This window comes from Nipponia nippon, unplaced genomic scaffold (assembly GCF_047370975.1).
Source record: "Nipponia nippon isolate SJK-2023a ecotype South Korea unplaced genomic scaffold, ASM4737097v1 scaffold_9, whole genome shotgun sequence".
NCBI lineage: Eukaryota > Metazoa > Chordata > Aves > Pelecaniformes > Threskiornithidae > Nipponia > Nipponia nippon.
Genome location: NW_028262413.1, coordinates 4,533,463 through 4,549,065, shown reverse-complemented (window position 1 = coordinate 4,549,065; position 15,603 = coordinate 4,533,463). Strand labels below are relative to the sequence as shown.

Here is a 15,603-nt window from a genome sequence, read left to right as displayed (position 1 = left end):
GATCATTCATTTGATCTGTACTTTCAGCCTGGCAAGGTACAAAAGCACCAAGTTCACCGAAGACATGGAGAACCAAGGCTGCCTCTGTAGAGATGATCTTCACTTTAAGTGGATACATCATCTTATAACTAATGAGTTATCACAGGGAGTCTTTGAAATAGCATTATTTCAAGAAAAGCTACCTTTTCCTAGCCAGTATCTATATTGCTCTTACAGTGCCCACAAGTGCCCTGTAACAACTCTACCCTCTTTGACCACGAGCTGCAGCTCCATTTTGGAAATACAGGCTGTCCTGCAAACACTGCACCAGATTTTGTTGCCTCCTGTCTTGTTACTTTGACTTCTGTAAAACTGGTTTTCTTTTTAAATGCAACCCTTTCCTTTGGGCTGATTTGATCTTAAACTGCTCCGGCATTCCAGAAACCTGCTTGACTGCACTCCAAAAAAACAGAGGGGTGGAGGAGAGAAATTAAGCGCTCCAATTAGTTTTAATCATTCTACGCAATGAGGAGCTTTTTAAAATTACTAGACAGCTTCCAATTTGCATAAGCACAGGGTTGTTGAACCACGGCGTTGGGCACTTTTACATTTACTTTGGAACGATTGAAAGTTGCTCACTAGAGTTCAAAGATTAAGCCGTGAAGAGCAATTTAGGGCAAATGGAATATCAAAAATGTAAGAGATTAAGTACACAACAACTGGGTAAAAATCCATTTACAGCTCTCTCCTCATACGAGCCAGCACTTAGGCTAAGTGAACCTTTCATCCTTACCAACTGGGTTTTTATAATCTTAGTGGCTTTCCATCTGAGTGCAGGAAACTGCCTGTTGCCCTGAAAACTTTGGCAGTTTTGAATGTGTAGTTACTGCATAATCCCTGGTCACCCATGTTTCCTTGTAAGTGGACTATCTAGCAATGATTTATAGGTTCTTTGGCAGTATTTAGTCTAACATTCCTATGAGCAACCACTGGGAAAAATAACCTAACTTCTTGGACTGAACTTCTTTGATTTTTTTCATGCTCGCTAATTAATAGCAGTGTGTGCTATAAAATTAGTACAGCTGGAACCCAAGACGCTTTCTGGCCTGTTTGGAGGTACTGAATGTGCACTGGTGATGTGAAAGCTGCTCAGCAGCTCCCAGCCTAAGGCCACCGAAAAAGGCTGTGGCTTTGTCCTCTGACTGTTTATGAAGCCATCCTGGATACACTGTACAAAACATTTTGTGCTTTTTCTGGCTCACAATGGCTTTGCTTTTCTTTTCTGGCACTTGGCAACTATCAAAGCCTGTATTCCGAGTAGTTATTAATTCCTACAAAGTGTTTTAATGATGGTGTATACACACGGCAGGTGATCGCAATGGCACAAAGCATTCTGCGTAACAGACTGAGTAACAGTCTTTTACGTTTTAAAATGATTAAGCTCTTCTCCAAAGTAGGAAAATACTGCACCGCGACCAAAATGGTGGTATTTTGCGGCCAGACTGGGACTGATATTTAGGTTAGGGAGTACTGCCGTAGTCTTGGGGACTCCATTAACTCCTGATGACAAAGACTTACTGAGCAACATCATACTGACTATCAACCAAGAGATTCATCAAATGCAGCCCCTGCACTAAAAAGCAACCCAGATGAATTCCTCTTAAGCAGCATTAGAGGTATTCTCTTCTTAACTCATGCCTGTAAAACCAGCTTTTCTCAGTCAGCAGCACCAAGACAGTAAGCCATGCATCTCTTACCCATCGTACTAACCTGGCTATCCAGTCCAAGCAACAGAAGCATAATAAAAAAAAGGATTGCCCAAAAGGTGGGCAGTGGCATCATGGACACAGCTTTTGGGTAGGCAATGAAGGCCAGGCCTGGACCTAGAGAAAGAGAAAATAGGAAAGGGGGAAGGGAAGAGAAATAGTAAGTACCAGCTCTTTGGTAAAGGCAGCCACACTCAAATGCAGGAATGCCTGGTTCCGTTCAGATAAATCCAAACGCGGCTGGAAATACCAGAAGTGAAAGTTTGGCTCTTTTATCTGAAATCGAAGCACGCAGGACTACAGCAGAAACCACAGGCAAACCCCGAGGCCATTGCTAACAGATCGCCAGTTTTAACATCTGTCTCAAACATGCCAATAATGGAGGTGGTCCTACACCTGCCCTGCTTGGACACAGGACAGTACTGGGGCCGGGGGGAGAAGGGGTGACCCAGGGGAATGGCAGAATCCCACTGCTAGCCCACATGGTCACGATGAAGATGATGATGATGAAACTCTTTTGCATGCAGGGAAGGGACTCTGATCCAAACTCTCCCCGGGATCTTTGCTAATGCAACCTCTGCCTCCCTCTGTATGCAACCTCCAAACCCAGCATGGCTTTTCTAGAGCGGGGTTTGCCCTCCAGGAATCTGCTCCTTTGCTTCTGCAAACCCTCACTGCTGCGCTGAAGTGATCAGGCTACTCCTAGTTCTATCAGCTGTGAGCCCTGAAAAAAATGCTTCCTGCTGTTAGGAATTGTCGGTGTGTAAAATCACTCCGTGTAAAATCACTTCCCCACGCTGGCACATCACCTGTCCCTATCCGGCCAGCCTGGGCAGACCTGCCACAGTGACGCTAATATTACCAACATCAGCCCCAACTGCAGGGTGGATTGTGACAGTCTGGGAGCACCAGCGGGGCTGGGACTAGAGCCTGGCTTCTCTGTTCTGGAAACCAAAGCCTTGTTTGCAAGGGCTCATCGCTAGACTGGGTCTCGTCTGCGCCGTGGACCAGACGGCATCTCACTCATACTCACACACCGAGCATACGTGCAGTGCTCTCGCATGCTGATCTCCAAAGGCGCTCTCACCTGGAGCCAGGTGCTATCAGCTATCGCTTACGAGAGCTTTTGTTGAGAGAGAAAGAGCCCTCTCCAAGTGGGAGACAGGAACACTGGCAATCTGGCATTTACGGCAGGCTCTCAAAGTGGCCGTAGAAATTTTGTGAAGCCGACAAAAAATTCTGAGGGCAGATTTAAATTCAGATTAAACCTGGGAATGCCTGGCTCATCTGCTTGTTTGTTTTAAGGAGCCTCAAAACCCAGCATTTTCCAGGATTTCCAGTGATTCAAGTAATTTTCAATAGGAAAAAGAATTTTTTTAAACTGCTGCAGTGCAGGGACAGAAATCTTATCTCTGATCTGTACAGAAAAATCTCTAACACTGCTCTTCCTACCTCCCACTTTTCCTTTCCAACAAGAAAGATGGAAAAAGAAGCAAGAGAAAGAGGTAAAAAAAGATGACTTTTTTCAAACTAAAGAAAACTTTAAGTCACTGAAAATATTTGAACAGAAATAAATACAAATTAGCCAACAATCGAGCAACTAATTTTATTTAAAATGAAACACAACTAAGATTTTATATGACAGAAGATACCAAAAAATTGGTGAATGTCTCAAATTTTGGGGGGGGCTTGCTTTTTGCCCCCTAATTCAGCAGATATAGTAGATCCTCCCTGAGGGAGAACTGCTACCAGATGGCATTTGCAGCTGATCTGTGCAATTGATGAGACAGATGTAAAACTGCTCTCCTCAAAACTCGCTGCAATTCTGTATGCTTTGGCCAGTGAAGCTGTCCTTGCACTGTGACACAGTCTAATACCAAGTGCCCTAAGCCCTGTGCTAGCTTTGGTTTTCCTTTGAAACTAAGTGTTGAAATACAAAGAGAAAAGTCCATGTGAAAGAAAATGTTCCTGGCATCCCCTCGACTGAACATAAATAATCTAAAATCGTATTTAATTTGAAACTCTGAAGGGTGTTTTGCAAAAGTGAAGCACTTGTGGCTGCTATTAAGAGCCAATTAGGACTGCCACAATCCCAGCCCACTCGCTGGCCGTTTGCCGGCAAAGTGCTGCGGCACGGCTGGAGACGCGCCCCGGGAGCAGAGCGCTGCGGAGGCAGAGACCGGGCAGGCATTAGGAAGGCCAAGGCACTATAGTCGGGCCTGCTTAATCTGAATTTGTTTGCAACTGGATTTTAAAAATAGGCAGATCTTGGGCTGTTTTAACACTGCTATAAATTGCACAGGCGGTAACGTCCTTCTTCCAGCCAGAGATGCAGCACAGATTAGACAGGACTCACTATGGCTTTGTTGAGCCTCCACTGCTTTCCTCTCTCCCTTTAAAAGTATTTCTGAAAAAAATCAAGTGCTATTTATTAAAAGTCTCCTTTCACTGGGAAGTCAAAGGGGTCTAATGTAACTATTGTGTAAGCCTAAGCCAGTGAAGGCCGGCAACAGCAACCAGTGCTTTAAGTGGGAGCCACCCCTCGCTGACGAGGGTGTCCCAGGAACATTGCACCAAGGCTGGATTTGGCACAGGTAAAAAATGTGGCCATGAGATTCTGCTGTCAGCAAATTTGTTGATGTTCCTCTGGCTTGCACGAGGGCAAACAAGGAAACAAATGGTGTCATGCATAGGGCAGGAGGGACTTAACTCGCTGGGCAGAGACACAGGGGGGAGCAGGAGGTCTTGGCCCCGTGGACAATGTCCTCTCCCTGGTGCTACGGCCAAGCGGCAGCGCCTCTGTTCACCTTTTTCCTGACCCAGGGGAGTGATTCTGACCTTGCGTCATACGAAACCAAAAAAGGCAAGGCCGAAAAAGGAGGCTCAAGCGCCTGCTGAACGTCCCTGCGCTGAGAAGGCAGCAGCAGGGCAGCAGCGGGAGCCTCCCCCACGGCCCCGCACGGGTCCTGGGACGCTCATCCCAGGGGGACCAAGCAGTCTCCAGTGGCTCTGCACTTGATCTCTGCTGAGAAAGGCAGTGAGGAAACCCATGGGAAGTGGTCTGGATAATTTTGGTAATGTTTACTGTCATGTAAAAATGTCCCTTAGGATTTAGCCAAAGACCAGCCAGTGGTGATGGGCAACCCACTGAGCAGTGAGACGGTTGCAATCTCTGGCCATTAGCGACTAGGGCTGAATTTAAATAAAGTAGAAAACCTGAAGGAATTGACAACAAAATGTGCAAGAAACCAAAAACCAAGTTCAGAACCTAATCAGTGCCCTCATTGTCCCTATAATAAGCTATAAAATCCCTCCTTTAAAAAAATGCTTTTTGAGCTGCTCATGAAAAAATGCTATGTAAACACTAAGTCTGTCAGTTAATTTGTATTCAAACATTACTTAATAATCCAGTGTTACTATAAAATTGTTTAATTCTAAAAATGTCAAGCAACAGGAATATAGCTGCCTGTTTATCAGAGATTTAATAATAAAAATCAGAATAAATATCGACCAGATAAAAACCTAATGTGGAAATGCTTAAAAATGCTACTCTTGGAATTGATCCACCTACATATTAAAAAAAAAAAAAAGGGCCTATTTATGATTCATTCAATAAGATTATTCCCTTGCTTCCTGTTTTCAAACACAGCAATCAACCTCCGATCAAAATAAGCATTATGGCCAAGACTGTTAACTAATTACACTTGTGAGAGGTATGCCAATTGCAGCCACCCAAGAATCCAGCGGTGCCACCAGTGTCATTAGGTTTTCATTAGCCCTTGTGAAGTGAGAGATTTTTCTTAAAGGCTTAACTCCCAGAGCCAGGTGATCTTGACTTTTTTTTTTAATCGCATGTTTGCAGAGGAAAGCTTTCAAATACTATGCAAGGTGAATTAAAATTGCTCAGAAAAATCAGAAAGAAATGCCAAAAGTGCACTCAGGTGAGATTGTTATTACTTGAATCTGATTAGCTTTAAGCCTCATGGCTGTCGAGGCCTGACTCATTATTTTTGAATGGTAATTCCCATCTAATCTGTCTGTTCTACCTGAAAACACATGGTTACACCTGCCCTCACGGACAAGACATGCACAGAGGAAAAAATGTCATCTCTTTTATCTGAGATACATTCACATGCTATGAGGATTTAGCCTTCTTCAGCTGCAAGTGCGTAGCTGAATGTTAATGGGAAGAACACTTCTGAAGTAAGGGAGGAACCTAAGCGTACACCCAGTTTCAAAATGGACTTCTCACAGTTCTGTCAACCTCACCCTGAAGCTACAGAGGACAAATGCAGGACTGCAACAACTAGAGTTCCTGTGGATGAAATGGTGCACAGAACCCAGGAGATGGAGTTCTCCAACTCTCTTGCCTTTCAGTGAGACTTGGGAATATATGTATGTCCCTTCCAGAGGCCAAGGTAATATTCCCACTGCAGCGCTCTGCTGTGAGCAAGCAAAACTAAGCTATGAAAAATACATAAACACTGGCTATTTGCATTTGAATGAAAATAAAGGTAGTCTGAAAAGAAGGATGGAACAAATTTTTGAATCAATGACATTCTGGACCCTAGATAATGGAGTGGTTATCTTAACTCTAATCTCAACTCAAATGGATTAGCACACTCTAGGAAATGTGTTCGCTGCCCTGTTAATCAAGACAGAGTAAACAATACAACCCCAGCTAACCCTCTCTGCTCTAGATGAAAGCCCAAATCAACAATGTGCTTATTTTTCTGGAGATTATGGGAAATCTTGTTCTGTTTTTATTGCTTAGATGTTAGCTGATTGAGTCTGCAGAACTTTGCTCACACGCTAGGCGGCAGTGCCCACCACCACTGCCACCAATACCATCGTACCTGACTCTGCCACATCAGCAATGTTCACCCCTTGCTCTTGTGCCATGAAGCCCAGGACGGAAAAAATTGCGAAGCCAGACACAAAACTGGTACCACTGTTCAGGCATCCCAGCAGCAAACAGTCCCTAAGTCACACATATGTCATGGAGCAAGTTAATTAAAAAAAAATTAACCCATTGTCCCTACTTTATTTACATCATTTAGCTAAAAAACTAAACCCCCTTGGATGGAAACTTGCCTATAGCAGTTGTATTTGTACTTGTTGTAGCTCCCCAGGGAAGTCATTGCTCCTAAGCAGATTGCATATGAGAAGAAGATTTGTGTCCCTGCATCTATCCAGACCTAAAGGGAAAGACAGAGAGACTGTTATCACGGCATCATTGCATTGCAACACTCAACGCAAACACACAGTTCAAACTATGCAAAATCAACAAAATAATTGCTTCCATTGAGGGTGATAGCTAAAGGATCAGGGAGGGAGGGAAAGACAACATCACATTTGCAAGTTTGGCTTTTATAGGGAAAAGAAAATGGTTAGAAAATTGTCAGAGCCTACAAGAACATCATCTCTCCAACAGTTCCCATATCCCCTCCCCAGAGATGTTCAGTATTTCTAGTTTCGTAGTCATTCAGCTGATCCTTCCTGTTGGCGCAACAATAAACGTGTTTCAGTGCAATAGGAAACGCAGAAGTATTTATAACATTGCTCAGGTCTGTTGTAACTCATTTCAGTTAGAATCAGCCGACAGAGTCACTAAACTGAGGATGTGAAAAGCTTGAGAAACAGGTTTGTGTATTTGGTTTGTTTATTTTTCTAGCTTTCTGGTTGTTTTTGTATCTGTTCAAATGCAAGATAAAAAGCCACAGGGATGGGGGGAAAACAAGCAAAATACAATGCGCTTTACAAGATAGGTATCTGATCTCGGTCTCATGATTCTTTCTCCTGATTACATTAAAAAAACATATACGGAGTGAAGTAACAGTACACTATCAACTTCTAAGTTAGTAAATACGTAGCAAGTTGTCAAAGTGCATCCATTGAATCCCATCTGTTCCCTTCTTTCTGCTAATGGAAGTCTGCTAACGCCAGTAGAAACCACCAAGGAGTCTGAGTAAGCGAGAATGAAGACTGTAGACCATTACCTCCTCCCTCCCACCATCGCTTTCCAGCACCTTGCTGACTGGTGTCTCGCTGGAGATGCTGCTTTTGCTAGGCCGTGGGAGGGGGCCTGCCAGCTCACATGAATCTCTTCTGCATTACTGGCTGATGCTCTGGGCTTAGGGCTAATAGCAGATCATAAAAATGATAGAGTCCCATAAAAGAAGATTCATTCATATAATATAATGTCTCCTGTGGAGAGGGTGTCTTGTATAGAGAGGGCAAGACTAGAGAATGAACCAGATTTCCACAATGTTTCTTTTGATTACTTTTCCTACTTCAGTTATTAGCTATCATTGGAGATTTATTTTGACCAACTACTCACTAGAAAGAAACAGCAAAGACAGATGTTATTCCCTCTCACTGTGACCAACATTTTGTTATTTTCAAAGATCCCTTGGGTTTTTTTTTTGGGGGGGGGGGGTATTGCATTTTTTTTGCATTTCTCATGTGATCACTATTGGCTGAACTGATGCTGGTCTGCTCAAGTATCACGTATTTGCACTCCGTGAGCACAGACAGGAATCTTTATCTAATCACAGCCTATACAGAAAGAGTAAGCCTAGCTCCACCAGCCAGGGCTAAGTGAACAGTAGTTCCTGTGCCTCAGAAAGCATTCTTCTCCACCTTTGCATGGGTTTTCATTCTTCTGTTAATTCATTCACCTCTTTCCCAGTCTCCTCCTATCAAGCAGTGGGAGCTTAGTGACACTGGTACTCACAGTTGTTGTTTGTTGTTCCATCTGTGAAGCTCACGTGTCTCTCCTTTGAAACTAAAGACTATCCTCATTAAAAAAATGCATCTCCCTTACCTTACCAACAAGAAAGCTGAGATTGTATAACAGGACAGAGTCTACAGCCTCAGAGTCCTTTGACACAAAAAAAATACACACGCATACACACACATACATACACATGGAAAGATGCATTAACACATATAACCGTGACCTTCTCAAGCAGATCTCTGGAAAATATAACCCAGCATTAATGTTCATGCTATATTTGGACCTCTAAAGACCGTGGAAAAAAAAATCTATTGCCATTACATCACCACCATCACCCTCCACCATCCCCCTTTGCGTAGGAAATTGTCCCACTCCCCACTCCTGGTTCTGTACCTGTGGGTCAGCTAACCGTGAGATATCAGGATAAAGATAAAACTTGATGCCTTCTGCAGCGCCAGGCAGGGTCACACCACGGATGAGCAGAACAAGGAGCATAATGAATGGGAACGTGGCAGTGATGTACACTACCTGGAAATTAAAAAAAAAAAAAAAAAAAAAAGGTATGTTTAGTCTGTGGCAATCAATGCTACACCTCCAGAATCAAGAGAGATCTAACGACGGGAATTCAAAGCCCCCTCATACCTAAAAAGGACCCAACATGAGTTTCTCTGTCTATTTTTAGTTTCATGATCTTTACCACCTTATTGCTTTAGGCCTGGAGGCAATGCAGGTTCATTAATCCCTCCAGAGCCCCCCAGGCAGCGGTCACGTCACTCAGAACACGCAGAATCTTATACAACTCACGACTTTCGTTAGAAATTCTGCCTTTGCCCTGTTTGTTCTCCTCACGTGACAAGTGCACCTTCACCAGGGAAGCTGAAGAGATTCCCTTGCCGAGGGCGCCTAAGCCATTACCTCATTCTTTATTTGAACTTAAAAACTGCGAACTGTTTTGCAAGCTCTGCTGCTACTTCTAACTTTGCTGTGCAGCCTTGCTACTGCTGCTACAGGCAATTTCACGAGGCACTTCTTTCAGAGATGAAGATAATTTGGTCCATGCTCCTGCGGCTCCCTTCCCATCACCTTAAACGCATGAAGCCCTCCAGGTTGTCATCAGCCTCAACAGAGGTAATTTCCAGTCCCATAACTTCGTTCTTGCCCTTGCCGCCTATTCAGCAACATCATTATTGGAAACTAAGGCTCTATTCAATCAGTTTTGAGAATATGTCTTCATTATCTTTAACCTCTGTTCCCAGTCTCTTTGAATAACAGCCCACTTCTTCTCTTCTTGTGATTTTCTCATTCATTCAATGAAAGAGCCCTTTGCTTTAATCTCCAGCGCGAGGGTTAATTGAGCTTGCATTTGGACAGTTCTATCTTTAGACCCACACTTTTTGACCTCTACCATTTTGTTTTCTTTGCTCATCAGTGCTTTCTCTCATTTTTTATATAACCACTGTGTTACAGTCAAGAATCACTACTGTCCAAGAAAGGGCTTTTTTCATGGAGTCAGATGATACCCCCAGGTAATTACAGTTTGCTACCATGAGTTTTTGTTTTCCAGGATTTGTTTAACTACAGCGAAGCTCCCGGGATACACCATTTTTCTTCTTAAGTGTGTCCTCTGAGAATAATGAGCAGAACTCAAAGCCTGCATTGCCATAATAATTCATGGAGCTGGACTGATTTCATAAAATGAAAGGAAACCTTTTCATACACGTCCTTTTTAATTCTCTCCTTAAATTTTCTGTATATTTTCCATGGACAGTATATATTACACACTAGCCGGCTTTCACCAGAACTTGAAGGACAAAAGGCAGGTTTCCGTGCTTTCTAATTTTTTTTTAATATAAGCCAGGCTTATGAAAAGTCAAACTTTTCTTACAAGAAAGATATTCCTGGACTTGCAGGAACTAAGTAAACACCACTCACAAAGCGGCCTTTGTGCTGCAGGTAAGGATTCTCTCATAACGCTGGAGGAATTTTTAAGAGCAAGCACATTATCCAAAGCATAAGCACAACTATTATTTTTCTTCATGATTTCATGTTTATTTGTCCAATATGCTACTACGAGATGTAAAAACTATGTGGGTTTTTTTTTTTTCCCTCTCTCGAAAGAGCCATTAACACGCTGGAAAGCAGGGAAGTGCTATAAACAACCAGCTACTAAAGTAAACTAGACTTCTCAAATAATTCTTAAGTCCTCCATTAGAGTTTACAGTTTACTTTTGTTTGACCCCAAAGTTAATGGAGTCAACCGGAGACTTTCCAATGGTTTTGTTGGGCTTTGGCTCCACACCCGCATGAGCTCAGATGCTGCGGAGAGGAGGCAGCGAATTCCTACCAACCGCCTTGTCTTAGAAATGAGACCATTTTGCTGCATTTCCAGAAAACACAAATTTTTAGAGAACTGATTTTAACAGACCTGTTTTCAACCTGTTACCTTCACAGGGGCTTGAAATAGTGTACCATAGGGAGCTTGGAGAAATCTCACAGAGCTACTGTAACCTTTACCGAGCAGACACCAGGCTCACCAAAGGTACTGCAGAAATGTGCGCTTCCACTCGGCTACCGCAGGAGATTTACTGCCTTCACCTTTACTATAAAACTTACACAATCACCTCATCGGGTCACATCAATCAGAGGGAACGGAGAAGCAAACATTTTTGTCAATGTATGCTTTAGAGGTGTGGAAGCTGTTCTTTGGGGCGAAGCTGGCAGGAATCCAGGGTAAGGCACCAGCATGATTTTAATGAGGCTCCATGATAAATATCACAGACAGCAAGACAGAAACGACAGTAAAGCAAGTCGTTTAGTCAACAGTGGAACTAATGAGGTCTGGTCTCCTATGGAGTTTTGTCTCCCTGATGATTCTGCAGCATCTAACAAGGTAAAACTGCTAAATGATGCTTTTTCTGTGGCTGAGGCATTTGCAATTGCTCACTCCTCCTGACTTCTCTGGGGGCCGATAAAAGGTGGGTTCACATTGTGGCCTTTCTCTCAGGTGGGACGCTAACGGGGTCGCTCCCTTCCACCTAGGTGACAAGAAATGTGTGGGAACTTAGCATCTTGGGACCTCTTAGATTTATCTGAAATGCTGCCTCAACCAACAGGTTTGAAAGCTAAGAGCCACACATATGCAATGGCTTCAAAAGCCTTTTCTCATGAAACTAGGTTTAAAACCACAACTGTATGCAAGGAGCAAAAATATCATGCTTCATGTTGTTAAGTGATGGACCAAGATTTGCTGTAATTTGTTTCTTGCACTGGAGTAGGATGAGGTTCAGGAATGATTTAACTGTTATCCTTTAGAGAAAAACATGATTCTAAAGAGCACACGATGAGACCAAAACCACAAAATATCCAGGATCTCTGTTAAGGAGAGTGCTTCTAAACGAGCACCTAGAGTTTAGTCTCCTATGTCTGCACAGAGCTCTTCTTTAAGTGAGTGGCATTTCAAAAATGCTACGCATCCAGCAGCTTCCATTGACTTAAAACATCCCTACCACAGCTATGTTAACATCCACCCTGCTGCACTGAGAGTGAACTTGGCTGGTGTGAGAGCACAGACAGGGAGCTCAGAGCACCACACATCGCAAGCCTAAGACCTTCCATGCTCATGACACGCATCAGCGGGACGCTCGTCCTCAGAGAGGCAAAGCGGTACTCGAACCATGCTTGTCTCTGCACCTTGATGCCATTCCAGTAATGGCTACTTGACTCACAGGCATTTTGGGCACTGGCAATGATTTTACGAAGTCAGCTGAATCCGAGGTCCCTCTTTTATTCAGTGCGAAAATACGTATTTTTCAAGGAAATGGTGAATATCTTTAAGAACAGCATTAGTATTTAGTATTCCTAAACATCTGCTAACTGCGATGATTATACAAAAGGTAAAAGAGCACTTACTTTCCCAGTGGATTTGACTCCTTTCCAAATGCAGAAGAAACATATCACCCAGACGAGGAGAAGACACAGTGCTAGATCCCACTTGATAATACCAATATCTTCAATTCCCGATGACAAGCTCAGTACGTTCCGCCTGAATATTTGAAAGGAAACAAAAGAAGAGAGAGATGCAGGAGCTCAGCTGATGCAGGGTCTGGTTGTGATGTCTGAAAGTATACGATGGTGGGTAGGGCAGCAGATGCACGAGCAGATCCCTGTCCTTTGAACACTGCTTGCTAAGTCAGCATGGCTTATGTGAGCAAAGCTGAGCTTTGCAGCCCTACATCTTCCCCAGGTCTGTGGGACTCCTGTTCAATACATTGCACAGCATTTCATTTTAAGCTGTTTTTAGTAGCCCGTGACCACCTCAGGATGAGATAACAACGTATGCTCAAAGCACTGCAGCTTTCACATTTGCTCCCTTGAAGATGCAAGAGCAGCTCAGCCTGGCATTGCCACGAACCCCGGCTTTGAAGCCACGTGGCAGCATTGCACACGATGCCTCCATCACGGACACTTGCGACTGGCCTGCATCCATGTGCTTCTCCTCCTTTTCGGTTCGTTAGTGAGACTGCCGCAAGGAGGAAAGGGAAAAAGCAACGCAGGAAACCATCGACGGCTCTGCAGGGCGAAGGCCGGAGCCATTATCCCTTCTCCCCCCGCGGCCCCCTGCACACAAACACTGCCCGGGCGCGCCGCCGTCCGCCCTCAGCACCGCCGCCACCAGGGTCTTGTTTAGCTAACTCCAGATATTTGGTAAACTTTATTCTGTCACTTAGGTTAATAAATAAAGAGAGATTCCTATCATCAGCTGGGTCTTAAGGGAGCAACATCCAACCATCAAAATACTCTGTTCTTGAAGAGAAAAATTCATGAAGGCTTCTCTCTTTTGGTAATTGCCATGGGTCACTGTTAGATACTGATCTAAAACTATTTTTTTTTACTTTCGTGCAATGTACACTGTCCTCACACACTGGACAGACCCTGTCATACCTGCTACTTACTTCATTTGTCAAATACGTATGAAAGAACAAACTGTTTCTTACTGTTCACTTAGCTAAAACTCCTCTGCAAATGAACCTACTAAACTCTGAAGAGTTTCTGCAAGGTTTTTTCAATCAAGGAGAATTTTGACCTCAATCACAACAGAAATGCCTTGCCCTGAGACTAGAGAAATGACCTTGCTACCTAACAAATTGTTAATTAGATTTTATTTTCAGACAACTCCAAAAATCAGCCACTTTCCTTCACCTAAGTCATGGAGAGTCGAGACCACAGCAGTCTGGGGCGCCGTACCAGGGTCAAGCCCGCACGTGCGGCTTTGCGTGTGGATCCAGTACAAGACAAACCACTGTGGTTTGTTTTTCCCCTGAATTAATTTAACTTTTTTTTTTTTTTTTTTTGCTGCTACCGAGGAAATAATAGCGAATGAAGTCACCGATGGAAAAATTGCAATTAGTTTTTGGAAAAAAACCCTGGACTGACCAGCTTAATAGGACTCAAACCCTCGTCCATCTGTTTTTGTGTCTCTGTTTGCCAAATTCACTCGGATTACCTGTGTGAATGTGTTCTCACACCAAATGCTTTATTCCCTCTGAACGTGTGTGTATTTTGTTATGGAAAAGGACTAATGGCACCAGACAGGGTAAGTCTGCCCTAATCAGCACAGCTATTCAGCAGTTACGAGAAACCCCTCGGTAATGAATATTTGGCATAAAGTTGAAGTCCTGGTTCACCTGAGCCTAAAGAAACCAGGGAAAAACCCGCTGTGCGTATACAAAAGAAGAAAATACATTTATAAGACGACAAACTTCAGCTGCAACCTTCTGTGGCTTTTTTAAAAATAAATGGCAATTTTCCAATCTAAGGGGCAGTTCATATTAAAAAGGCAACCTATAGAGCTAGCTCTCAAGAAGCCATGAAAAATTAACTGTAAATGCGTTTTGGAGTAGGGAGCTCTCTTACTGCGTTCAGCTAAGGCTTCTTTGCTTTTTATTAGGGAACTAAAAGCAAATGGTCATCTCACCTACAGTTTGCCCCAGCAAGCCTTTTCAAGCTTTTCTGGAGGGCAACTCAGTGGGTTACCGAGAGCCAGATAAGTTACTTTTCTACGGTGAGGCAGCAAGCGCAGTAAGTGATGTGCCGGCTCGCTCTGTCCTGGGTTATCTCGTCTCACAAAGACCGACTACCTCAAGGAATCCACTCAGAATTACCAGGGGAACCTCAGCATTAAAATTGTTTCCTGAAATCTAACCCAACATATTTTTGCAGCAGAAGCACTCGACCTCCATTTGCGATATCCTGAAAATTCAAGTTCAGGAAGGAGCACGAGCCGGGCTATGCTGATAGCTCTTCAGTTTTGTTACACAATCCACTGCTGCTTAGATTCAGCCAAGCCCACTCAACTAACTTCATGCCATTTATGCAAGAAGTTGTTACTAATTCTATTTTATAGTCTCGATGCTGTCATTAACTGTCACTCATATATAATCAACGGGACAACAGGCTGGGGCTGACTCTGTTCTAAACTTGAGTTCTTGAACCTCGTTCATACACTAGTATGTTCCAGTGATGTGCAATATGGAAATGTAATAGGAGCCGTAACTGGCTCTAGAACATAAACAAAAATAAAATGAGGAGAGTTATGCAATCCTTGAAGGATATTCCAGCTCGTTAATCAACTGAATGCAGACAGGACCTTTCGTACCAGGAAAGGCGAAGCACCCTTTCACGTTGGATGGACAAGAATAACTAACGCTGAAGCAGTTGTACCAGAAGACTATTAGAAGGAGAACAGGAAACAATTTTTAGAACTCCCAAGTTTGCCCCCAAAGGCAGAGGCAGCTGCCCTAGATTTTGTTTAGTTTTTGTGTTGCTCCCTTCGGGATTACATGCCATTAGCATGTGATGGTCTTTCTTGGGATTTGGACGAATAAAGTCTGCTGATTACCAAATATTTATAAACACTTGGCCAGCACCAGACAATCAGAGGTTTTGTTCAACCATAATTACCCCGTAATACTTATCCCTTATGTATTAATATGTGTGTAAGCCTTTAAGATTTTGGACTTTAAAATAAAATCTTCAGAAATAAGACCTGAAGCATGTGATACCAAGAGGTAAGTCTCCTGATACAAAGCTAGATTTGCTTAACCCCCTTTTATTGCTGCT

At 43.3% G+C, this 15,603-nt stretch overlaps 1 protein-coding gene across 17 annotated transcripts in view; it reads right to left on the bottom strand.

The window, feature by feature from the left end:
• The window catches only part of SLC6A6 (solute carrier family 6 member 6), a 118,134-nt gene that overhangs the window by 12,755 nt on the left and 89,776 nt on the right, over positions 1 to 15,603 (bottom strand). For all 17 annotated transcript variants that reach the window (XM_087745201.1, XM_087745199.1, XM_087745202.1 and 14 more), the window contains 5 exons: positions 12,394 to 12,526; positions 8,878 to 9,012; positions 6,840 to 6,943; positions 6,602 to 6,726; positions 1,750 to 1,862 (listed from right to left, as the gene is read on the bottom strand). In XM_087745201.1, coding sequence (XP_087601327.1) covers positions 1,750 to 1,862; positions 6,602 to 6,726; positions 6,840 to 6,943; positions 8,878 to 9,012; positions 12,394 to 12,526 — 610 coding nt within the window. The remainder of the gene's footprint in view (positions 1 to 1,749; positions 1,863 to 6,601; positions 6,727 to 6,839; positions 6,944 to 8,877; positions 9,013 to 12,393; positions 12,527 to 15,603) is intronic.